The sequence below is a fragment of the Lathamus discolor genome, chromosome 6 (genome assembly GCF_037157495.1).
Source record: "Lathamus discolor isolate bLatDis1 chromosome 6, bLatDis1.hap1, whole genome shotgun sequence".
NCBI lineage: Eukaryota > Metazoa > Chordata > Aves > Psittaciformes > Psittacidae > Lathamus > Lathamus discolor.
The window spans coordinates 31,955,004-31,980,050 of NC_088889.1; the positions used below are offsets into that span (position 1 = coordinate 31,955,004).

At 42.3% G+C, this 25,047-nt stretch overlaps 1 protein-coding gene across 5 annotated transcripts in view; it reads left to right on the top strand.

The window, feature by feature from the left end:
- The window catches only part of FOXN3 (forkhead box N3), a 207,239-nt gene that overhangs the window by 169,351 nt on the left and 12,841 nt on the right, over positions 1-25,047 (top strand). For 3 of the 5 annotated variants that reach the window (XM_065685864.1, XM_065685863.1, XM_065685865.1), the window contains one exon: positions 16,324-16,389. The exons of 1 other annotated variant lie outside the window; for it this stretch is intronic. In XM_065685864.1, coding sequence (XP_065541936.1) covers positions 16,324-16,389 — 66 coding nt within the window. The remainder of the gene's footprint in view (positions 1-16,323; positions 16,390-25,047) is intronic. One more of the 5 variants, XM_065685866.1, reaches the window with a different exon arrangement.

Below are 25,047 nucleotides of genomic sequence, written 5' to 3' on the forward strand. Positions count from 1 at the left end.
ATGTTTTTCTTGACTAATTTAACGGGGGTCAAAATGCTTCCTTGCCAGAGGGAGGGAAAAGGCCGGGGGAGCTACTCTAAAGCAGGGACAGCAATGGAAGCCCAGGTGACAAGATCTTTGCAGTGTTTCCCTTTTAGGCACTAATAAAGCTCTGGGTGACTTAGCATTCAAAACCTGTTGAACCTGTTAGGAAGCAGGGAGCCCTGTATCCTCACTGCAGACAGTTTGTTTGTTTCTACTGACTGCATTTCAATTGCCTAGTGATAGTGTTTGTTTTCTTGGAATTTGCTTTCTGGTGCAGGGTTTCAGTGGTGGCTCATGACCAGCCCTGCAAAGGTGGGGTTGCTGCAGGCCAAGGTCCAGCGGGGCTGCAGGCACCTCCAGCCCTGCCCTGAGCACAGAGGAGGAGTGTGGGGCTTCTGAGGGACTGCATGTGTGGAAACAGGGGAATCCTGCAGTCTCTTCCTACTCCCGCTGGCAGGCACAGTCGGCATTAAACCCGTTGCTTTTATAGGAACAGGCTGACCTACTTATTAACGCATTGTATTTCAGTGTTCGGCAGTGGCTCTCTGCCCCAGAGTGGTTGTGTTTCTGGCCCTGCCGAAACTGGGGTCCCCAGCCCTGACCCAGCTTTGCTGAGGGCCTTGGGCTCGGTGTGCTGGTGGTGTCTGGCCAGTGACGAGGAGCTCTGGTGCCACAGCAATGGGCACCACGCACTTACCCATGTGGAAAATGGGAAAAAGCCTGCTGGAAGGACTGATACATGCCAAAGAGAAACAGGAGAATAGAAGAGAAAATTGGAGGGGAGTGATGCTTAAGTATCATGAAAGGTTTTGACGAGAAGCGTGGTTTTGATTGCATTCTGTAGGGTAAAGAGGGGCAAGCCACCAATTGGCAATAGCTTTGGGTATGCTTAGGGTACTTGAAAGGAAAACTGTTTTGCCACCTTGTGAAATTGAGCGATGGTTGTAGTCAGCTGCTTTTCCCTAGCCATAGTTGTAAAGCAGGGTAAGGGACTGTTTGATAAGAACACAAGTAAACAAGCAAATTTGGAGAAGACTAAACATCTGTGAGGGGTCAGTTCAGTGAGGAGCTTCCTGTAGCTTCAGTCAGCTGGTGGCACTGCGGTAATGTAAGATTTGTGCGTGTGCATCTCATCTCTTGGAGGTGATGGCATCAGCCAACACGGGAGGCAGTCCTGCAGGTCTTTTCTACCAGGGCCTTGCTCTGTTTTTTCAAATTCAGATTTCTGTGAGCAGATGACAAAAGTGTGGTGGTGGAGAAGGGACAGCACCAGGAAACGTCCTTTCTGTTGCTGCTGCTTCTGCTCTGGGGGGCTTTCATTTTTTCAGGGCTATTGGATGACCATTTTGCTATGCCTGGGCAGAGTACCTGCTCCATCCATCTTCACAGTGACTTAGAACTCTCTCTGTTGGTCTGGATGGAATATACACCTTACATGACTTGCCAGTAAAAACGGATCTGCTGCTCTGATGGAACTCTTCAGCCGGTTTAAAAAAAAAAAAAACAAAAAGAAAATTGGCTGGGTTGTATAGAGGTTTTACGCAGATGTGTTTCATTCCCAGTCTGGATAGCCAACGCAATTGTCCAAATAGTTAAAGCTTTCCAAGAGATTTCCTCCAGTTTTGCCCCCTGAAAAGCTGTGACCTCCTTTGTTAATGACACTGCAGCATAGCTTTAGCTTTGGGGACCGTGGGAAGTGGCGTTCATGAAGGATACACGCTCAGCCAGAGTGTCATCACGGGTTTTGCTGCAAATTTCAGTTTTCTGTCTTCTGTGCTTTTTCCCCAGTACCTTGTACACACACGGATGTCTCTTTTTCTTTGATGTACACATATACCCTTGTCAAACTACTTAATCTAAAAGTTTTGAAAGAAAAGAGAGAATTTGTGTGTTTAAATTCTTGAGAGGCACTCCGCTATCATAATGATAGAGCTGTAGGATTACCCAGAGATACAAAATGACAGACATCATAGTTAATACTCATCAGCATCCTTTCTAGCAATCTCAAAGCAGTCCCATCAGTAAAAAGCCTAAGCAAGCTGTGCTGCATTATCATGATCGAGGGCCAGATCAGATTTGATCTTGCTGGCTGACATGAGAGAAGTAGAAAAGGAAGTTTTCCCCCTTCTAAAACTAACTTTATAAATAAGCTAGTTGTAACATTGCAAATACTTGCATTAAAAGACCCAGTAATTACATGAAAACCAACCTCAAATGTGTTTCCAGACACTTTGCCTTGAAACTGAAAGGAAGGGAGCTTCTTACATTCATCCCCGATAAAGGAAGATGTAGCTCAGTGCTTCCCCAGCATTAAGATTATTCGGGGGTTTATGAATTCCAGGCCCTTCCCCGTCAAAATAAAGTCTAACAATATTGATTTTTAATGAGGCATAATTACCACTATTAGTCTCCTCTGAAACAAGTGAGTGGAGTAACTTGCCTTTGGCCACTGTAAGGCTTTACACTGTTTTCCATAACTGTTAGCATTGTGCAATCTGGCACTTGGTTTTTGCACTAAGGTGAGCCCTGGAGCTATCAGGTCTCTGACTTTACTGGAGTTTCACTGAGAGTTTTGCTTAAAACAGAACATTTTCGTTGGTGTGTTCCCAATGGAAGAATCTTTGTGGCTCTACAAAGACTACAATGCATGCTGTTAGCGTGGTTTTCGTACCAGATGAAATGCTACACCGGGTTTGTGAATGTTTTTAAATTGGTTCATCAGGTGTGTGTTAGGGGAGGGCAAAGGATCCCGGTAAAGCTTTCAGTTCTAATCCTGACCGCGTGAAAGACAGCAGTTTGCCTTATAAATGATGACGTTAAAATGAAAACCGAATAGGAGCTTTTCCTTCTTGAACTTGCTCTTCCGGAGGTCCTCAGCCTTGTACTTCGGGATTTTTCTACCCCCTGCTGGAGACGGGAAGAAGGGAAGTTGGGAGGCTCGGCGTGGGGAGGGAAATCTTCAGCAGACACTGTGCTGTTCAGAAACTCTTCATCTTGTGGCCGTGGGGGGTGGTGGGATGGGTCCGGAGGGCCTCTGTGTGGCGGTGGGTAGCTGTCCTGTCTGTCCATTTGACTCTCCCATGAGGGGGCAGGCGATCGTTAAAGATCAGTGTGCAGAGAGGCAGAGATGGGAGAAGGGCAAGATGAATGTGTGCTCTGTTTTGTTCTGTTGTAATCGATCTGATTACCAAACGTCATTAAGATTTGTTTCCCCAGACAGCCCGTGCTTTGCTCTCACAGACACACAGATCTGACACACAAATCATACTAGTAAATTGAATTTGAGCTGCAGAGTTAATATGAACTGTTTGTGGTACGTACATGAAGCAGAACTCTCTAAAAGGCCAGAGAGATGCCTGTGTGCTGCCCTGGCAAGGATTACAGAAACTCATGCTTAAAATCAGTAAACCAGCTCTCACTAGAACTTGTTGGAATTGTGGAGTACAAAAAGAAATGTGGGGCATTTTTTCTGTTTAGTTGTAAACATTAAATTGAAGACTTCCTACTTGCGAAAAACAAACCCTCGCTTTCTTTGTGGCAGCCTTTACCATGCTCCCTTCTTGGCTGGAGTGATGGATGGTCGTTCTCCCCAGCAAGGACATGGCCTCCCTATCCAGCAGGGATGGGGAGCTACACCGGGGAGCTGCAGTCAAAATGAGGTCTAGCACCATTTAAAAGGCGGTTTCCTCTCTAGCCTTGCTGTATGCTGAAAGAATGGCACAAAACACACTTGTGATTCTGTTAATGAAAGCACTGATTTTTAACAAAACTGTCCTGAGCTATAGCTAAGCTGCCCAGCTGTTCCAGTCTAGGGCTGAGCCCTGCGGGATGCTGGTACACTGATCCTCTTCCATGGCCACTACTCGTTCTCTGGATTGTATACCTGCGTAAGTGCTTTCCTGGCTTACAGCCACAGCTCTCGCTGCTATCTGGATAAAGCTTCATTTGATTTTATTTTTTTTTAATGTCCAGTAACTTCTGCTAGTCTCAGCCTGTGCACGTGGTCAGTTTGGGTCCCTGTTCACCACAGGAACAGAATGGGGTGAGAGCCCCTTAGCTTACTAGCTCTGTTTTGTGAAGCAAATACACTTTACACCTTTCAGCTGAGGATCTGAAAGAGTTTGCAAAGGAATTCTGGTGGTATTCTGCCCATTTCTTACTCTTCTGATAGCCTCACCTCTCAGCTAGTGGCAATTCAGACTCCAAGGAGTTTGAACAGGACCAGTCATAGCAAATTAGAGGTCGGCAGAAGTGGTATCCTGTGTCTCGACTTCTTTTTAAATTAAAATGTAATAGAAAATAGTAAAAGGTTAAAGGTTGTTTCAGCCTTTTTCAGTAGAAAGGAGCTATATGATCGCAGTTTGTCAAGTTAGAAGTGTTCAAGGAGCATGTAGATGCCACTTAGCTGTAAAGTCATGCCTTAGTGCTCGCTCTCTAGAGACTCAGGTGAATTATTCTCTCTCCACATTTCAGTTCACGGCATTTCATATTTCCTCTGTTTTTGAAAATGTTTAAGTAAAGAATTCCAGCGAAGCCAATATTTAACTTACAGGTCTGCTGCTATGTAGCACAGATGGCACTAAATATTTGCATTAGCAAGTGTTTACAGGAAGATCTGACATGCATATGCAACTGAATTCAAGAAAAATGTAAGCAAAAGCACATTAGCTAGTTTTTTTCCAGGTTTGCAACATCCCTTCTACAAAATCTCTTCTGTGAAGTATGGAAGTAAGAAAAAACCCCTAATAACTAGGATGTACTGTTTAGTCTAAACAAGCTCTGTTGCAGTTGTTTTGAATAAATCCTATTATTATGTATGCTATTTAAGCTAATTTCACTCCTAAAGTCTCTTCAGGGTTCAGGCAGCTTATGTTCGCTGTGTTGCTTTCAGCAGGAGCGTTCGCAATATTCTCAGACTATTGATGTAATTAGACCGCAATTCTGCTACTCTAGGGGTTAACTCATAGCCGTTTGCTGTGGGAATGTGAGAATCTTCAAAGGCTATCTTTGTTTTCATACTTCATTATCGTAATCCTTCAAAAATGACATTACTTCCTTCACTGCCTTACCCGTTTGCCTGCATCTCACCCCTCAGCACACCTGGAAGCTCTCCAGCAAAAAAAAAAGTCAGAAGGCCCTAAACACTAGATCCCTACTTTTCTGTCATTTATGTTATTTGAAAACCAAAGTAAGTATTGCAGGAAGAGTGGAATCCGTTTTGTCAGATGATGGCAGTATCACCGGGGCTGTCTTCCTCCACTGATTTCCTTCTGAGAAGCGGAAGAGCAGCTTGTTCCAGCCATGTTGAGCATCACTCCCTGTGGAGCGTGCTCAGCCACCATCCACAGACCTGAGTGAGTCTTCAGCATCATTCTGCACAGGCTGGGGCTGGCTCACAACAATGCAAAATAACGATTGTCAAGTGCTGTGATAGAAAATAGGCTTTAGTCTGCTTCCATTTGTTTGGGTAAGTTTGTGTCTACCCCTGTTGGTCTTTTGATGTGGATTCACTTGCAAAAGACTGGGTGGGGAGCGGGGAAGAACAGCTGCCCCAGCATGGTTTTCAAGTGTGTTTAATAATAGATATTCAAATCTAGTAATTTGATTTATTTGTTTATTGATTGATTCATATAATTGATTGTTAGTTGGTCTCAGTCTTGGGAAGGAGGGAAGTAAATGGTACAGACTTTGATTTTTCTTTATAATTTGCCTGTCTGCCTTGGACATAATTCTACAAACAAAAAAGTGATCTGTTCTCTCAGGTGTGACTTACTCAAGAATTAGCACTTAACATATCTCCATTTATCCACTGTCCGTCCTGGGGAAAAAACCACCTCATCTTGAACTTGAGGGCAAGCCTGGGCTGGCTGCCACAGCTGTTATGGTGTGGACTTGAGCCCCAGCAGACTGCATGCCTGCCTGTCTGTGAACCTGCTAGTTGGTCGTGTTTATATTGCCGGTTTGGTAACATATTTCTGGTAGCAATTCTAGCTCTCCTGAATACATCCGCACCTTTAAACCCAGGATTTTACAGTGAGAACTGTTGGGCTTGCAGACAATTTTCCCAGCCTTTCCTGGGCTCACGAAGAAGCCTGTGTGCACAGATCTCCCTAAGCTATGGACCACCATACTCCCCCACTGGTTCTCCCAGTCCCGCATCTACGAGGCTCTGTCTGCTGGCACCTCTCTGCACTTTCATGTCTGGATTGGCTCCGCTGTCTTGCAAAAAAAGCAGAAGAGAGAAGGCAGGAGTCTGAGCAGGAGTTTATGTGCAGCCATGGGAGTGAAATAAGAGAGTTGAGACCACTTGGAAGCCAAGTCTCCCGTGGCTTGCTCACTGGCTTGCCTTCATAGTGCCTTGGGTTAAGTGCTACTGGAGTAGCCCCTGGCAAAGTAGTTTTGCTTACATGCTTAAGGTTGGTGCCACAGAGCTCAGGCTGGCTGCATATGACAACTGAGGACTTGCATCAGCTCTCCACTGCATTGACTGTCAGTTATGAGGCTCCAGCTCTGTGCTGCTCTCTTCCAAGTGTAGATAGCCACTGAGTTTCAGGCATCCTGCCTGAGTTCAGCAGCTCAGTGTACATTGCACACTGGATGCTGATAGGCATGGGTCCTGTGCATCCATAGCACTCCCCATAAACATCTTGCAGGTCGGCTTTGTCATGAAGTGGTGCAAGATCTGTTCCTGGAGTGTCAGACATGATTCTGGTGCTTCTGCAGGTTTGTGTAGGTGGGCCTTTGTGCACATGTCCACTGGCATAGTTTTTTCATGACTGTGTTTTTGTGCTCTTTCCCTCTCTGAGTTTTGCGGAGAGCTTACTGCTCTAGAGGAGCATAGATTGGAAGGCAGGTTCTGGAGAGTCCCTTTCTGTGGGTCACATTGTGAGCAGCAACACTGCTGCTCACATTCTGACTTCTTACTTTGTTCCAGCTCCTGTTAGAAGAGATTTCCTAAAACACCATTGCTCTCTTCTCTAGAAATGTTCTGGTTACCAGTCTGTCTTCAGCAAATGTTAGTTTACTGAAGCTGTCTTTAAACCTAATAGGTATTCTTCCTTGATTTTTCCACCTGCGTCCCATGGTCACTTATTGTTCTGATACAGACTTCTTTTCTGCCTTTGTTTTGCTTAGCTGAGCAAGCCAGGCTCTCTTTCTTCTGTCCCAAAGTCGGTTTCGTATCAGTTCAGTTGCCCAGATTTGGGGATTTTTTACTCCTTTTGTTTGTTTGCTTGTTTCAGAGAATGAAGCTCTCCTGCTTACCTCAGGATACATTTGGAGCGAACTCTTTGCGCAGTGACCTGCAGAGGCTGCAGCCTCCCCCAGGCTGAGGCCTAGAGCTCCTCAGCCCAGGCTGTTTCCCAGAGGTTCCACGGAAACAATTTAGTTCATCAGAATTTGTTCTTTGGAAATCATAGATCTTAAGCAAAATTAGGTTTGCCGTTATTCTTCCCATTTAATCTAAACTGAATCACTTTGTGGTTCCCTGTTCCAAAGTCATCCTCGTTACTTAAGATAAAATGTAGGAAAGAATCTGTTCTTACTGGTTCAGCAGTGTGGGTAAAGAAACTTGTCAGCTGACACAGTAACTGGCCTGGCCATGGGTAATAGCATTTGTTCTCCAGCCTGTACTGTGAAGTGTATGTCTTGTGTTGACATAATTCCCATTTCTTTAATGATGCAGAGCTCTATCCAGATCCATATCTGATGCAAGGACTCAAGAGCAGACTCAGTGTCTCTCTCTTAGAAATCTTTGACCATCTTTCCACAGCATTTCTGAAGTCTGGTGTTTCATTATTGCATGACAGTATCCTGTCATATAAAATCTGTATTTGTTTTCCTTGAAAAGCACAGACCTTTTTGATGCCCGTTTCAATAATAATTGCTGTTGCACCCTGTTTGTGAATTTTCCTGTAATAACACTAGTGCCTTGAGTTCCTCTTTTATTATGTCAGTCTGCCTACATTATTAGCACACAGCTACTTTAGCTGCTAGGTTTTTGTTCACCTTTTCCACTCTTGTTTTTTGTTTCAGACTCTGTTTTGGCTCCCTAGTTAGACTATATACGAGCCTTTCACTGGTGGTTGTCACATGCCTGACCCCTTTTTTCGTCATTAGTAGCTTTCTTTTTCTCCAGATCCCCAGAACACTTTTGTCATTGTTGTTTTCATGTTTATCTGACATTCTCCCCTTTGCTTTCTAGATCCTGGAAGTGGTGTAGAACTTATGTTTGCCTCCCCAAGCTTTCTTCCCTTGCTGTGTTCATGCAGCAGCTTGTGCCAAAGTGGTTCCAGTAGTTGGGGTGTTTGGATGAAGCCCTTCTGAAGACTCACCTTGCAGGAAAAGTACCTAAAAAGCCACCTTTTCCTTCAGAACCAGTGGCCAGTGGCTGAGAGAGTAGGGGATGGCTGTATGCATTTCCCCTAGGGTCACTCAGACCATGCGAGCTGCACTGGCTCTTTTCCAGTTGGAACGTCTGGCACTTGCAGGACTGAATGGCATATTCTGTTCCCAAGGTCTAGTGGGCACAAACGTGTTTTGATATAGCATGAGAAGTAAACAAGCGCTTACAACAAGTAAGAGTTCTTCTCAACCTTACTTAACAACAACCAACAGTTGTATGGGACAATAAGGTATAGTTTATTTGGTCTCAACTGGATGGAGTTTCGTAGAGGTCTTCCTCCTGCCAGCCATCTTCCCACTTTGGTGGAAGAAAAACCTCTTGTTAGCAGCAGGGACACTGTGAAAGCTTGAGCAATGATGACCTTGGTGTCCCAGTTAGAGATAACATAGATCTGCATTACTGGAGACAAAGAGCATGTGTGTTTGCTTGTATGTGTATCATTTGGTCAAAAACCAAAACTGCGTGCAACCTGTAAAGCTGCAAGGAATTACAGCCCTCATAATCCTGGCTTCCACTGTAGAATCTGAGTTGCAGCAATCAGTTAAGAAGACAGTTGAAATTCCTGATGACGAATTAGGTAAGTGCATGATGGAACAGAAAATGGTTTCTCTCTTCTCTACTAGGCTCACTGACGTGCTTTCTCTAGCTGATGTTTTCTGTTCAGTACTACAAGTTGCACAGGCTGGATGGAGTCAAAAAGGACTTTCCTGTCGCCTTTGTGATGGGTAAATTTTATTTTTACATCCTTCAGCACTGAAAATTAAGCTCGCCAGTAACATACACCAATCGAAAAAATATTTTAAAATAAAGGAACAGAACCAGAGCAAACATCTCTGTCCTGTTTTTAAGCAGAGAATGTATTATAATATGACATTTTTATGTATAAGACGGGTATCTCACTTCTTTAGTCGGCTGTCTTTTACAAGATTTTTATCTTGCACTGGTAAAATATGTATCAATGTTGTAAGTCTTTATTTTAGCAGTTAATTGATCTTACTCTTTACTACTGAGATGAAAAGTTAGGATTATGCATTTTGGTTTCATACAACTTCCCAAATGATAGATGAACCTCTTCAAGTTCGTGCATGACTTTCTGTTAACTCTTTCTCCTACCATTATTTTTATTAGAGGTAATATTTAAACAAGAATACAAGTTGCAACTGTTCGCTTATACAGTTTTTCAGCTGATAAAATGGTATTGTTAGAGAATGGAAATTGTACATCATGACTGTGCAAAATAGAGGAGCAGGAAGAAGGCTTCTGTTACAAATGTTCTGTGTTTTTGTAAATAAGACCTCAGAATAATTTGTGCCATGGTTTATTTGGCAGTGCTGGAAGTGAACTTCAAAACCAGGAAAACTGACTGGTTTGTTCAGACCCGTACCTTTCTTATTCTGTGTCTCATACTAGATACTTTCAAAGAAGTGGGAGAACCACTGTGACTGCCAGACCAGTTTTGTATTGCTAGTGAAATTGCTTTCTCCTGGCCTCTATTACGTACTTCCAGAATTCTCGGTCTTTCATGCACTGTTGTTGAGGTATGAATGTAACTTCTCGTTTCTTCCCAAGATCTTGGTTCTGAATCCTACTGATTTACTGTACACTTCCACAAGTATTCTGTTGATTTTAAGAACTCTTCTCAACCTTATTTAAATACTTCAGAAGTGGACTCGGTGGCATCCTACACCAAGGAGTTTGACAGAGTTACAGTACTTACAGTTCTCTTCAGGTATTTCTTCTGTCTTGCGCATTGCAGGTTTATTTTAACAGCCATGGTCTTATTCTGTCATCAGTCAAAATAAATTAAAAATAGAAAAGAAAAAAAAAAAGGGGGGGGGGGGGGCAGGGACCGGACACGACAGGGGATGGGGAACCTTCTCTCTATTAATTATTCTCTGCATCTTTGACCTAACCTGACTCATACCAAGGTTAACCATCATGATGTGGGAGGGAAAAAGGCACATGTATTAACAGAGAAGTTAAGAAGTTAAAGCTGCTGTTTGCTCTGTTGCAGTTTAGTAAACCCAAAGGTAAAAGGTGGGAGGCATAGTGATGCTTTTGCAGTATTATCCTACTGCTGAAAATTGGAAACATCAAAAAATCAGACCACAAAAAAATGAGTAGGAGTCGGCTGTGCTAGGAATTGAGGCAGGGATCTTCTAGAAAAGGAATAAAATAGACTTCTGAGAGCAGTGGAAGTTCTGTGCATTCAAGTTACAGTAGAGCATTAAAGTAGAAAACAAACCAGTGGTGGGTGCTGGTGCAGAAGGAGCCAAAACCTGACATACTGAATGGTGAAGTGAAATTAAATCCTTTACAAAAATAGTTGTATTTTAGATGTAGTGACTTTAAATTGAAGAAGATCTTATAAATTCCCTCCTGATGAGGTAACATGGCAATGGTTGTAGTGTACAGATGGTGCAGTTTATTTACTATTTTCGTCAGTTGGCAGTAACATTTTAGTAGTACCTAAATGTGCATCTTAAGTGCCTTTCTCTAGGCATCTGTGCTGGAAAATTCAGGCCATGGTTGCTTTGAACTGCTTCAAATGCTATTTTCTTTAAAACCTCAGAGTGTAGCAGTAAAAATAAATACCCTCTAGCAAAATAAAGAGGGACTCTGTTATCCTAATTTTTATTGCCATTTGGACAGGAATGGATTTGAAGCATTCATTGAAATCAGATCAAAGTTTGAAATTAAATATCAAAATAATGTCAGTGATTATAAGATACTTCCTCTCTAAAATGAACTCAGGTGAGAGATCAGAGTAATAACAACTGCTGTCACATCCGGCTTTCTCACGTACCTGTTTGGTTTTAAGTATTTTTGTCAGTTCTAGAGTAAACAGTCTGCTACCTGAGGGTTACCCTCTGCATTGCTGAATGTTTGTATGTTATCTCATGCCAAAATATTTCATGCCTACTATTTTGCCTCTTCATATGTCTGTGCCAGGCAGATTCTGATCTGCAGGTAATGTGCTGAGTGAAGTTTGGCTCTATGCATGTCTTGACAATATGCGCTAGATCATAATTCCACAGAGTGATAAATTGTAGGTTAGTTCCTCAGTGAAAAAGCTAGATGCTGTTTACCAATTTGCTGTTTGCTTTTGAACACTGTGCTGAATAGGGGCTTGAATCTAAAATGCAGTGAACAGACGTGCCACAAGGTTTGTGATACCTTTGTTGGTATCATCTTCATCAAAAGAAGTTTTGTCTTTGAAAGCAATGCTGGCAAATATCACAGGCTCACACTGCAAGGGGTGGTGCTGCAGCTGTGGTGAAGTTCTTGCCCCTTGTTGGCTTTGAACTGCATTGGGATGTATGCTCTCATGCCTCAGGAGCTCTTATAAGTGCTTACAGTTGCTTCCAGGCCTTTTCTGACACCATGTGAAGGATACTTCATGATGAGGGACCAAGCACTGAAACTTCAGATTGTAGCATAAAGCACCAAGCGTATAGACAGCAGTCATCTGTTAGGGCTGTGCCTGCTGGCAATTTTTGTCACTGCTTTTTTGTCACTCTCCAATGTTGCCTGTTTGAGGCTTTGACATACTCTTTCTTCTTCATACAGCTCTCAAAATCCTTCATTTTCTTTGTTGTTCCTTACTTTTGTCTCTCACTGGCAAAGCTGCGCATCTAATGCTTTCAACTAGCAAAAAAATGATCATACAGTTTGTGTATGCAGTCAATTCACCACTTTAATTAGCAAAAAGAAACCAGAATGCCTTCATTTAAAAAAACTTAATTTTCTAAATTCCGAAACTTTGTGTGTAGGCAAGAAGATTTTTGACCTGGTTTCCTAAGGAAAGGAAATTCCTGCAATCGTTTTTCACTAGCCACCCCTGTTAATAACTTCAGGAGCCTCAGTGTTGATCACAGGCTTCAGGTTGGGCAGAATTCTTAGTTATGAAATTAGAATCATAGAATAGTTAGGGGTGGAAGGGACCTCAAGATCATCTAGTTCCAACCCCCCTGCCATGGACAGGGACACCTCACACTAAACCATCCCACACAAGGCTTCATCCAACCTGGCCTTGAACACTGCCAGGGATGGAGCACTCACAACCTCCCTGGGCAACCGATTCCAGTGTCTCACCACCCTAACAGGAAAGAATTTCCTCCTTATATCCAGTCTAAACTTCCCCTGTTTAAATTTTAACCCGTTACCCCTTGTCCTGTCACTACAGTCCCTGACGAAGAGTCCCTCCCCAGCATCCCTATAGGCCCCCTTCAGATACTGGAAGGCTCCTATGAGGTCTCCATGCAGCCTTCTCTTCTCCAGGCTGAACAGCCCCAACTTCCTCAGCCTGTCTTCATATGGGAGGTGCTCCAGTCCCCTGATCATCCTCGTGGCCCTCCTCTGGACTTGTTCCAGCAGTTCCATGTCCTTTTTATGTTGAGGACACCAGAACTGCACACAATACTCCAGGTGAGGTCTCACAAGAGCAGAGTAGAGGGGCAGGATCACCTCCTTCAACCTGCTGGTCATGTTCCTTTTGATGCAGCCCAGGATACGGTTGGCTTTCTGGGCTGCAAGCGCACGCTGCTGGCTCATGTTCATTTTCTCATCGACCAGCACCCCCAAGTCCTTCTCTGCAGGGCTGCTCTGAATCTCTTCTCTGCCCAACCTGTAGCTGTGCCTGGGATTGCTCCGACCCAGGTGTAGGACCTTGCACTTGTCGTAGCTGAACTTCATAAGGTTGGCATCAGTCCACCTCACAAGCCTGTCAAGGTCCTTCTGGATGGCATCCCTTCCCTCCAGCATATCAACCGGACCACACAGCTTGGTGTCATCGGCAAACTAAAATTCACTGCCTCATGAGCACAGAGAGGCAGATAGAAGGGAGAGGATTCAGTTACCAGTCTGGATCCATGCAAGGTCAGCCCTTGTCGCTGGAAGTGAGAGGATACACATGGAAGAGAGTTAACAAAAGCACCAGCTGTGTGGAAAGGACTGTCGGCACTGGGGCACTGGTGGGTACCGGGAGTCTAAGCAGGAAATGCCAGTCCAAGCAAAGGTGCTCTTCAGTGCTGCTCCTCATTACTTCTTGACATCCTTCTCAGGAGGACACCTCCAAATTGTAAACACTCTGTAAGAATGAATTGGCCTTTGTCTTCCCTCAAACATTACACCTCTTCCTGTGGACTCTGGCTGCCGGCCCTCAGCCTTGTCTTTCTTGTGAACCCAGTGCCTCCCTTTTCTTTTCTCTCTGCAGAGGGACAACCCTGCATCCTATTGACACCACCCTGGGTGTGTGTCTCCAAGCCCTCTTACCTCTGCCAAGGCATTCTGGAATAGCTGTCTGGTTTCTTCAGGAATACACCAATAGAAACAGACACCATAGCAGGTGTGGATGGGCTTTGAATCATGGTTGTGCTTTGGAAACTGCTGCTGCGGATACAGTCCTGTATGTAAAGAGCTGGTGTTTGTGTTGTGAAGTCATCACTGAAACATGGTAGTACTGTTAGTGATCCGAAGGCCGAGACTGCACCTTTTGAGATAAACTGGTTGCATTGATTTTATCTCAAAGCACAGAGTTTGTTACACAAACAAAGCTCAGTCAGCAGGAAACATGCTTTTCTGGTTGTGTCCTTTTGTTCTTTAAAGAGCAAAATTAACATGCTACAGTGTTACCCAGTGGTGGGACCATATTTAAAGTAAAACAAGAAAACTAAATCCAGGAACAGCTGATAAACAAATGCTGAAGTTGGCTGCATGAATTGTGATACAGTAAATATATCTGCTAACAGTCTTCTGATTTTAGAGTATGAAAGAGATGGAATAATTCAGGTTTGGTTTGGCTTTATTTCTCAGGCTTCTTTGCTTTTTGTCTTGCTTTTCAATGTTAGGTACAATATCCCTCTTCAGTTTGACTACAGGGAAACTCCTGCTGTGTAATATGTGGACCCAGTCCTGCAACATGGCATGTGTTCTGGAGTGAAGTTGTTTGGAAATGGCCCTTTCAGCATAGATGCTTGTAACAGGAATACTGCCTTTGATGTATCTTCATAGAATCATGTCATAGAATCATAGAATGGTTAGGGCTGGAAGGGACCTCACAGATCATCTAGTTCCAACCCCCCTGCCATGGGCAGGAACACCTTCCACTAGAGCTTGAACATTGCCAGGGATGGGGCATTCACAACTTCTCTATGCGACCTGTTCCAGGGCCTCACCAATCTCGTGGTGAAAAATTTCTTCCTAATACCTGATTTGAACCTACCCTCTTTCAATTTGAAGCCATTCCCCCTTATCCTGTTGCTACATGCCCTTGTAAAAAGTCCCTCTCCAGCTTTCTTGTAGGCCCCCTTTAGGTACTGGAAGACTGCTCTAAGGATTTGAAGATGAATGTAAGTTGGTAAAGCTGCTTTTCGTAGTAGTCTGCTGGTGACTTTTGAAAGAGGATATGCTGGCCTGTCCAGGAGACAGTTAAGCACCTGCCTTCCTGTATGTGGGTACCTTTTATACTAATTTAGTCTGCTGTTGCTTCAGCTTTTTAGTTTTACACCCTCTGCACTGTTGCTCTATTTACTGTTTTGGCAGTTAAATATGAGTAGCCGTTAGAAGTGTGTTTCCAGCTATTCACAGAAAAGTAGTACATACTTAAACTAATAAAAAATCCCTTTCTTTTTGTAACCAGTGGAGTAAATTTCTGATTCGCTTAAGCAGATACTAAAATCTTCTCTGTTGTATTGCTAGTAAATTGATGGGCTCTATACCACATCACATTACTGGAAATAGATTTTAAATATATAAAGGTACAATATACATATATTTTTAACAGTGAAAAGTAATTTTGTGACATAATAGCTAAAATAAAGTGCCATGAAGCTGTTAGTAGTAAATCGAATTTTTTGGTATGTAATTTACTATAAATACTGGCAAGCTGAAAAAAGCCACCTCCCAAACAACAAATGCATACTCATTACTCATTCAGTTTAGTGGCACCGAGGCAGCAGTCGGCCAGGGTGTGCGTTTTTATGTCTGCTTCAATTGCACACTTCATTTATTTGGACATGGCATAGGCGGCTTTTTCTGTCACACGGCATCACTGCGCGATTAGCAAGTTGCGCCCCAGGGCAGCTGGGACGCTTTGCTGGGGCAGATGTTCTTTTCAGCTTACTCAGTGGCCGTTGTGGGTTGTTTACTGTTGTCATAGCTACCTACATTTCCATAGGAGCCGAGCTGCTGTGTGTGAAGCAAGTGAATATAGTTATAAAAGAATCATATTTTGTTCTGTCTCTGTAACTTACCATCTGTCAACTGACTGCTAGTGATGGATTCGGAAACCCATTTAAGAATAGCAGCAGCCAGCTGATGATTTTTGCTTATATTTAAGTGACAATGGATAAGGATGCAAATAAGTTGGTGCTTCAGTGGAATCCTAGTTTCTTTTTTTAATTTCCCCTTAACTGTAGTAGTTTGGCTTCCAAGACTTTCTCAGACATCACTGAAATCCCTGTCGACAAATCAAAATGACTGTTATCTTCTGCACTGGCTCAGGTGTAGGTGTTCCGTATGCTTTCCCACTCTACTGTCAGCTTATCCTTCTGTGTTCCTTCTGAATTGTGATGTTGCACTTGCTTTCACAGATCCTTTGTAATGCAATCTAAATACTTTCCATGGAATTAAAGAGTGAATTCATGAGGCTAAGAGTAAAGGTATCATGCACACACGAGTATATTTTGGTGACATTCATCACTGCGCTCTACTTAATAGTAGCAATGGGATCGCATGCAAGTTTGGGGGTAAATTCAACGTGTGATTAAGGAGCCCTCTGAATAATGAACTCATACCTCTTCACTGCAGAGATTTGGTTGAGCCTGTAGTTTAGCAACGGGGGCAAGAAGATTAGCCCAGTTGTAAATAATGTATTTATTGGTTGATTTTTCCAGATCCTGACATTGATGCTGCCACTGCCATGATGCTTTTGAATACTCCCCCTGAGATACAAGCAGGTTGTGAGTAGATGTTTCTATAGCATATAGCAACATAGACATGTAAAGTTAATATTCTCTTTTATAAGTATACAGCATACCAGATCAAAAGAAGGATTTAATGAAGTATAAATTCCCTTGTAGACCCTTACACTTCCTTGACCCTTAACATGAGTATAATTTTGTGTTATATATTACATTTTTTGTTACATGAATAATAGTAATCCATGATCTCTAATGTAAAAGAGGGGTTATTGTTATTCATGACATACACATAATTGAGTAAACATACTATTATCTGCACTGATAGAAAGGCCTGGGGCAACAGCCAGGAGAAGTGCAGGGAGAGAAAGAGAGCAAGAGAGCGAAGGGTACGTGGCATATGGTTTTGTTTTCATTTTGTTTTGATTTGACTCCCATCGTGTGAGTTACCACAGCCATCTGGATACTTTCCATTCACTTGGGCACTGTTTCAACTCCTTCCTTGCACACATCCTGCCCATTTTGCTTTTTTGCTCTGTCTGATGCAAGGCAGTAGGCAGACTCCGGGCAGCAAGGAAAGGTCTCATTTCCTGCCAATACTGTCACCCTTGTTCTGTGATCAGACCCCAGGTTTTGATGCTGTGTGTTAGAGCATCGAAGCGGCCTTGGCCTCCACTGTACTGGGCTGTGCAAATAGTACAGGAATCATCCTGACCCACAGAGCTTTCAGTGAAGGTATTGGAGGAATCTGTAGAGGAATACAGCTGCACAAAAGCAGGGAGTACAGGAAGGCAAACATGTTGCTGGTCAGCAAGCACGGTAATGCCAAGTGACAGGCAGCTCTAAAAAATAAAAGCAGAATTTAAAATAGGAGCTATTATCAAACCTGTTTAACATCACCACTATTGTTCTAGCTCGGGCAACCAAATCCAAATTCCAGGGAAGCCTTGATTAGCTTCGCACTTTGGTACTCTGCCTGGGGAAGAGAGTCAATTACCATCAAAGCAGTTCCTGTGCAGCCAGGGAAAGCTATTGTGAGCCTGCTTTGTGACCCTGCCAGAGAAAGGCCTCTTGAGAAGCTTCTCTTGGGGGAGAGCATAATGTACCAAGAAACTGCCTATCCTGGAAAGAGAGAAGTGTGCTCCTGTCTTCCTTTCCTAAACAGACTTCAGGGACTCTTGTGCGGTAAAAGGGTGAGCAATCCCACAATGTGTAGGTAGAAAAAGGGTAAGATTTTACTGGGGAGAGGAGGTTATTGTAGGGCTTAGTGGGAAGAATAAAGTGAGAGATCTTCAAAGGATCAGAAATAAAAAGAAACCAGGTTTGTGAGGCAGAGAAATGGGGGGAAAGTTGGAGTAGAATGAGAATGCACACGTAAAAGGTATGTGAGAGAGGGAAGGAGATGTAAAGCAGTAGGTGCACAAAAAAGCATAGGGAAAACACAAGGATAATCTATACACCTGGAGGAATTGGAGGGCAGGAGAAGACTGCAGACAAGAAAGAAAGGAGGTTCATAGTAATCTGCATGTACTAAATATACTGTAGGTTTTTATCACAGGCACGTTTCCCAGCATTGCAGGTGTTTACATGGAAGTGATTTGGAGACTTGGGCACTGTTGTTTCATAGAGACCGTAGCTTGAACGTTGGCAGATGTTTTATTGCTATTTTAGTTTGTAGGGGTCGCTCTAAGGAAGGAAATCCTAGCCGCCTACAAGTTTGGCATACCTCTCTCCCCCGTCACCTTCCCAGTGGGCTGTTGTGTCAGGACGTCAGAAGTGAGAGGGGGGTGAAAGCAGAAAGATGGGTTCTCATCGCATTGTTCCCTCCTTGATGTCCGCAAGTAACAAGGCCTTCCTCTGTGCCTTTAAACTGAAATGCAGGGTCTGTTCAGAAGTTCATGGATCCTTCCAAACTCTGGGTAGAACTGGCTGATGCAGGAGAAAAGGGCAGAAGTTTTTATTGTAACCTCAGAGGTCCTCTGAATTGTAGAGGAGAAATGTTTTACTGTGTGAGTGAATGGATACCCAAGGAAGTTAATCAGCCTGTCATGTGCATTGCAGTTGGGTAGCACTTACTATTTACCATGTTGGGAGAATGTTAGGCAACTTAAAGCAATTTAATTACTACCACACATTAAGAAAAAAATTGCATGAAAAAATCACATTTTAAATTAGTTTTCAAATAAAAGGCAGTTGGGCTGTAAAAATTTCATCGCAATGCTGAGCATCATCTAGAAGCACAGCGTTCATTCTCTGCTCTGTTAGTGACTACAGCGATCTGCAAGTCAAGCTGTGAATGATCATGGCAGTAAGCATGCTGGTACTGTTTGATCCCTTGAAGACTGAGACTTCTGTTTTTTATATCAGACCATGGTGTTAAGCATGTGCTCAAGCCATCGTGGCTGCAAAATGCCCCATCTTCTGAAGACAAGATTTGAAGAGGGAGGTTCACAGTTCACAATTTGGATACAGGTGTTAATACCTGACTGAAAACCGCTGTTAGGTCTGAGAATCTGACTCAGAATGTGCCAGTTACTTCCATAACAGAGATGCTCACATGGAGGCAGAACCTGAGTTTCATTTCACAGTATAACAACTTGACAAGTCAGAAAGTTTAGAACTCCAGTACATTAAGGCCTTTGCCTGTCTTACAGACACTTGGCCATCATTGTGAAATGTGGATATCTCCCAGGTAGATTGTGGTAGCTTGGATTCATGTTTGTGTGGACAGTTACATGTGTTAGCTTTTGACTTTGAAGGCATCTTCTTGGATTAAAAGCTACCTTTCGAGCAGGAAAAAAATCTGTGCTCATCTAGGCAGTGTGGGTGCTAAAAGCATCTTTAGGATGAAGATGAAGCTAGCTACAGCCATTATTCAAAATCTTATTAAAATTTATTCCTTTAATATAGCCTGTCAGAAGGGAATCCCATCTCAGTGGCATTAGAAAATCCACAATAAACTATTCCTGCTTTGTAAGTTTGATTAATTAGCTTTACATTTTAAATGACCATTTAAAATTCTTTACCTGTGTGTGAAACACTGCTAACAACCACACATTAATCCTAAAATCAGCTTTTGCTTTGATATGAAATCTTGAAATGGTGTCTGAGCTGTTACAAACATTGCGTACCGTTTTACCCCAGTCACACTTTAGTTTTCATGCAGAAATAGAAGAGTGAAACACTGTCACTCGGATTATTTTGTGTTTGTGGGGGTTTTAGTTCACAGGCTCATGAATTTGATTGTTAGCATTGTCACTAAAGGTTGGAAATAATGCACTTATAGTTGGGGAGTTGACATCAGAAGTCAGTTCCTAAACTAGTAACACTTTGTAGTATTCTCACAGACCAAATATTTCTAGATTGTGACTAAAGGCAGAAGTTCACATAGCCTGTTCTGCGCAAGGCTCTACTGAAATGTACAGTCCAGGTGGCAGCAAGAATAAAGCATGAAAGATACTGTGATGTGCTAAGAAAGGGCATGTAGGGACATAGTTTTAATACTTTTATTTGCTTCAGTGCATGGAAGTTGTTGTATTTCATCAAGTTTTGCTTGGTTTGATTATGAGGCACTGGAATCGGTTGCCCAGGGGGGTTGTGAGTGCTCCATCCCTGGCAGTGTTCAAGGCCAGGTTGGATGAAGCCTTGTGTGGGATGGTTTAATGTGAGGTGTCCCTGCCCATGGCAGGGGGGTTGGAACTAGATGATCTTGAGGTCCTTTCCAACCCTAACTATTCTATGATTCTATGATTCTATGTTTAAAAAGAAACTGCAACTCAGACGCCTGCTTTCTTCAGTAGCAGCTGTCACAAGTTACAAATACTTTGGATTTTATTAGTAGCCAGTATATGAATATTAATTCCAAAATATGTAGCTTGTATTGAAAACTGTGTGTTGTCCAGCAGGACACTGGGGCCTGGCTAGGCTATCTTCAGCAAGTTGCATCAAATTTCTGGGCCTCTTTTCCCTGCTGGGAATCCTATTCACAAGAGGGGACAGAGGAAAGGAAGGTGGTAAACAAATGGTAAAGCTCAGTTCAGAAGTCACGGCTACTAACTCAGTGAAGCCCGTGGGTTAGCTTTGTACAAGTGTTCAGATTTTCAGTACTTCAGTTCTTACCAATGTCTTGAAAGTAAATCTTGCCAGCTGTTACTCCAGTGTAGCATTCCTGATTTTTACAGTGTCAGTCATGGGCATGTCGTTTAGTATTGCCAAACCACTGTGTTTTGCCATGAATAAAATGGAGATTGGTCTTGGTGGGTTTGCAGTTATGTTTTGACTTCCTGAGATTCAAGTCGCTGTAAGCATTTTAAGTAGCAATACCTTCTTAATTGGTGAGGTCATTCTGAACTTGGAACCACTTCCTCTTCAGGAAGGACCAGTAAGAAGGAAGTATGTGCAGTGCATTGCTGCTGCTGCTGAAACAATGCTGCATCAAAGGGTTTATACTGGAAATCTTGATTTAATTCAAGAAGCTCCTCACTCAGTGATATTATACGTAGCTTCGAGTTCATGAGTAGTTCTTTGCCTGTTGATGTATAATTTGGGAATTGCACACAAATATAAGTACATTGCTCAGACTGGAGGTTAACACTATAGACGTCTATAAACAGTGCTCGCAGAAAGGGTTTGGGTAGAAACCCTCCTCTCAGCTCTTTTCAGCCTTCTGTTTTCGATACTGCTCACCCAGGGTAGCTGGAAAGTGGTGGACTTAGGGAGAATTTGCGGCATTGGATTTGTGAGTGGTTCCTTACAACAGACAGTACTGTGGTAAAGATGTCTGGGAAGATATGTGCGTGGAATTTTCCTGGGTGCTTCTTAAAAAGCAGGCTTTCTGAGGGTGAGAAATCTCTATTAATCTTTGGAGTTCTTTATTTGGAAATTCTTTATTTGGAAATCTTTATTAATCTTTGTCTCAAAGCATATGAAACCTAGAATAGACACATGCATTTTAATTCTGATGGTAGGAGAAGCAGTTCCCTCAAGAGTTCTACTAATATTGTACCTCTAGACTTCTAAAATAGTACCCTGATGAAATTTGCCTTTTAAGCTAATCCAAGTGGATTGTGTATATGGAAAATATATTTACAGGAATCAGGACAAAAAATTGATACAGAATTGCCTTAATAAAAGACAGAAATCCTCCAAATAGGATCAAATGGAACATGCTGTTTTCTTTGGTTTTTTTTATTGTGTATGAAACTTGATAACTATAATGTTCTGTTTGTACTGCTGTAGACAAGTCAGCTTCCAGCCTAACTTTTTACATCAGAAGATGATAAATCGTGGACAGTAGGATGTTTCATAAAGCTATTTTTGCTGACGATTCTGTATCAAAGTGGAAATTGGGAAAAGACATTTTCAGTAGGGTTGAAACTTTCCATTCGAGATGCTGGGATTTTGGGGGGAATGGCATCCTAAACTTCTATTAAACAGGATTTTTCCCCTCCCACTCCTCCCTCCCCCAGTGTTTCAGTGTTAAATCATTAAAGAGAGGAAATAGAATTGGAAAGAAAACTTCCTTTTATGAAATGCTTTATACTTCTTTCTCCCTAGTTCTTATGTTTTGATTTAGCAGCATGGTTTAGTTTGTTGTCGAGCAGTTCCAGCATCACCAAATTGAAGACTCTCTAGCCATAGTTTTCTGCTTACACAAATAATAACTTGGAAGATTGAGTTATTTTTATTAAATGTCTTTAGACAAGGTATGAGTGTGATAGGATTATCAAGATACACTTACCCCCCCCACCTCAAATTCTTGTTTAGAATAATGGCTTGGATGCATCCTTGATTTGCAATTTGTTAGGACTACAGAGTCTGGCATTTAAGAGCTCTAAAATTGTCCTTGAGCAGTAAAACAGAAGATCTTAGGCAGATGGTATCAAACTTACGCCTGGGATAAGAGAGTTGAAGTGAATAAAGTTACACATTTGGCAGATAACATTTGCTTTTGGCAACCTCTGATGTCCCATCAATTACACATCATTAGCAATTTCCTATTTTCAGTTCTTGTAGCCTGAGGTACAGTATTCTGCTAAACACTCTCCTGGAAGAGAGATTGGCAGAAAAAAGCTGAAGCTGACAGATACTAGCAGAAACTTGGTACCTCTTGTCTATAATGATTTCTTCTGTACTACAAGAGATGGGTCAGGGAAGAGAGCACTGAGATAAATGCCTGTGCCCCATGATGACAGAAGAGGCAGAGAACCAGTCTGTCCCTACAGGATACCTTCATACTCTAATATTCTAATTTTTAAAGTTCATTTTCAATGAAGACTATTCAGTCTTCCTCAGTATTCTAAATATTGGCTACCTTAACCTAGAAAGTTTAATGAAGTGTATGCTTATTTCCCAGATGACATAAAGAATGCATTTGTTACCCCTTTCTTTTTAATTTCCTTGCACAACAAATCACTCTCAGCACTGATACTTTATGTAACTTCCATGCACCAACATTTATCCAAGAAGTTGGTTTCCTTATTTTAGTGAGCCGTTGGGGTGTCAGTGTGTCTGACTCTATCCATTGGGTATTTCCATTCTCCATTTCAGTTTTGCCAGATTGCTGTATTTTATGTTAGACAACCAAACCTTCAGGGAAGGACCCAGTCTAACATGGGTTTGATTGTAGTGAAGGTCTTTGATGAGGATGTTATCTTGGCTGCATGGGGGAAGTTTGCTTCACTCGCACACATGCTTGTGAGTAAGAGATTATGAATGCTGTCTGACAAGGGATGTAATGAAAGAAGTCCATAGGTTGAAGTATTTTACTTGGCTAATGTATGCACAAGACCATGCTCTGAATTAAAACAGTACTGCACTGGCTGTGGAGTGATCAGGTACCCAAGTACAGGCTACAAAACAACACTGGATTTTTCAGGGCTTCTGTTGGATCTTTTTAACGCTACCTAAAAGTAGTTAGAGTTTTGATCAATTCATATTATAGTATGTTCTTCTACATGGCATTCACTTTATTGTCTGTTAAACTGTAATGTAGAACTTTGCTACAAAAGACAGATTATTTTCCATCTTGGAGAATTTCAGAAATGCAGTCTTGATTTTCAGCATTGGATGAATTGCTTCTCTCTGCACTTAGCTAGTGGAGACTTGAAATGCCAGCAAATCCTACTCAGGTTGTGGAATTCCACTAGGGCAGCAAATGGTCCAAAAATAATTTCCCTATTCATGAAGCAGATTATGGGCAGATCCTCTGTACACAGTTTAAGTCTACTCCAGTGGAGGTATTTCCAGGGTTTAGGCTTCCTGAAAGCAAAATGAGATCCATTGCCTCCTTGAAAACACTGCAGTGGTGAAAGCCAAAAGGTGAATAATGATTTTGCTGTTTCAGGTTCTTTGTGTTTCGCAAAACATTTTGTAAAACCTTTATCAAAAAAAGATGCACGGATCTTTCGCATTGTTTTCTTGAGCTGAATTTCTCAGACATAAATGTCTCTCGGCACTTGCACAGAAGAGGTGTAAATTACATTTCACACTTCTGCCTAGGAATTGGGAACCATGTAACCTGCCTGTGCTGTTGGTTAAAGAAGTATTAGAAAAGAGGAGTCTGGACTGTAAAGTGTTAGTCCAGAGTGGCACTGATTGATGATACGGCTTAAAGTAAATTATCTTACCCCACACCGTGAATCTTCAATCTAAAATATAAATACCTCACCTCAAAGTATGGGTTTGAAACGTAATTAAAGACTGTAAGGCGTAAATGTATCTTTGGAATAAAAGCACCATGTATTTTCCAGTAAATAATCCACAACCCTTCGAAAGTACCAACATGTGGAAATAATTCCTTGGATAATAAGTCACCATCTTCATGCAGCCCGCACAAAGACAGGGAAGTGTCTGGGTATCAGGGACGATGTATTAACAGTTTATATACATAGGGGTTTTGTGTGGTGGGTTTTTTTTCATTATGGTTCCAGGTGTTTACTGAAAGGATACCCTGAATTGTCCAGGGTCATCCTCCAGTTGGTCCCTTTCTGTTTGTCTGTCTGCATGATTTGCTAGTGAAGTAGTGGTATTGCCGCATGGTAATTCAGAGAGTTTGGGGAAACAAACGTAAAAATCAGGAGCCATAACACTGCTGCTGCAGGCTGAAATAGTTCCTGAATTCTGAGTGGTGATTTCAGTACACAGAGCTGTGGTGTATTCAGAGGGAAGTCAAGGCATGAGGACTGTGTGTGTGTGTTCCCTGAATAGCACATCATGACTTGCAAACCTGCAAAGGGTCAAGGAAGATGGAGAATGGGTTTGAGTGAGGATGTCAATATATAGAAGGTCTAAACTATGAGACATGAGGCAGTGTGTTTTGTATATACAGGAGAGCAGGAGAAAAGGAAACTTAAAGAATGTAAAGAAGGAAAGACATGAGGCAGTATTTTTAGAGAAGTGATGAGAAAATGAAGCGATGGGATTTGTCAATAAGGCAGAAAGGGTAGGAGAGTGGAAAGGATAAGATATGCATCAGTTAACTCTGCCAACAGGCCAGTATAATTAGATAACCATAGAAAAAAGAGTTTGAGAACCAAGGAGCCTGTTGTTCTCTTTTGCAGTAGAACTTTCAGTGTGTTTGCTTTAAAGTTTTACATGTCTATATATTTAGGCAACATCCACAACTGACACATGGCTCTGTGTGTATGCATAAATCTTTCATTTCAGTATAAAACTCTGTGGTTTGTGTCAGAGTAAAGA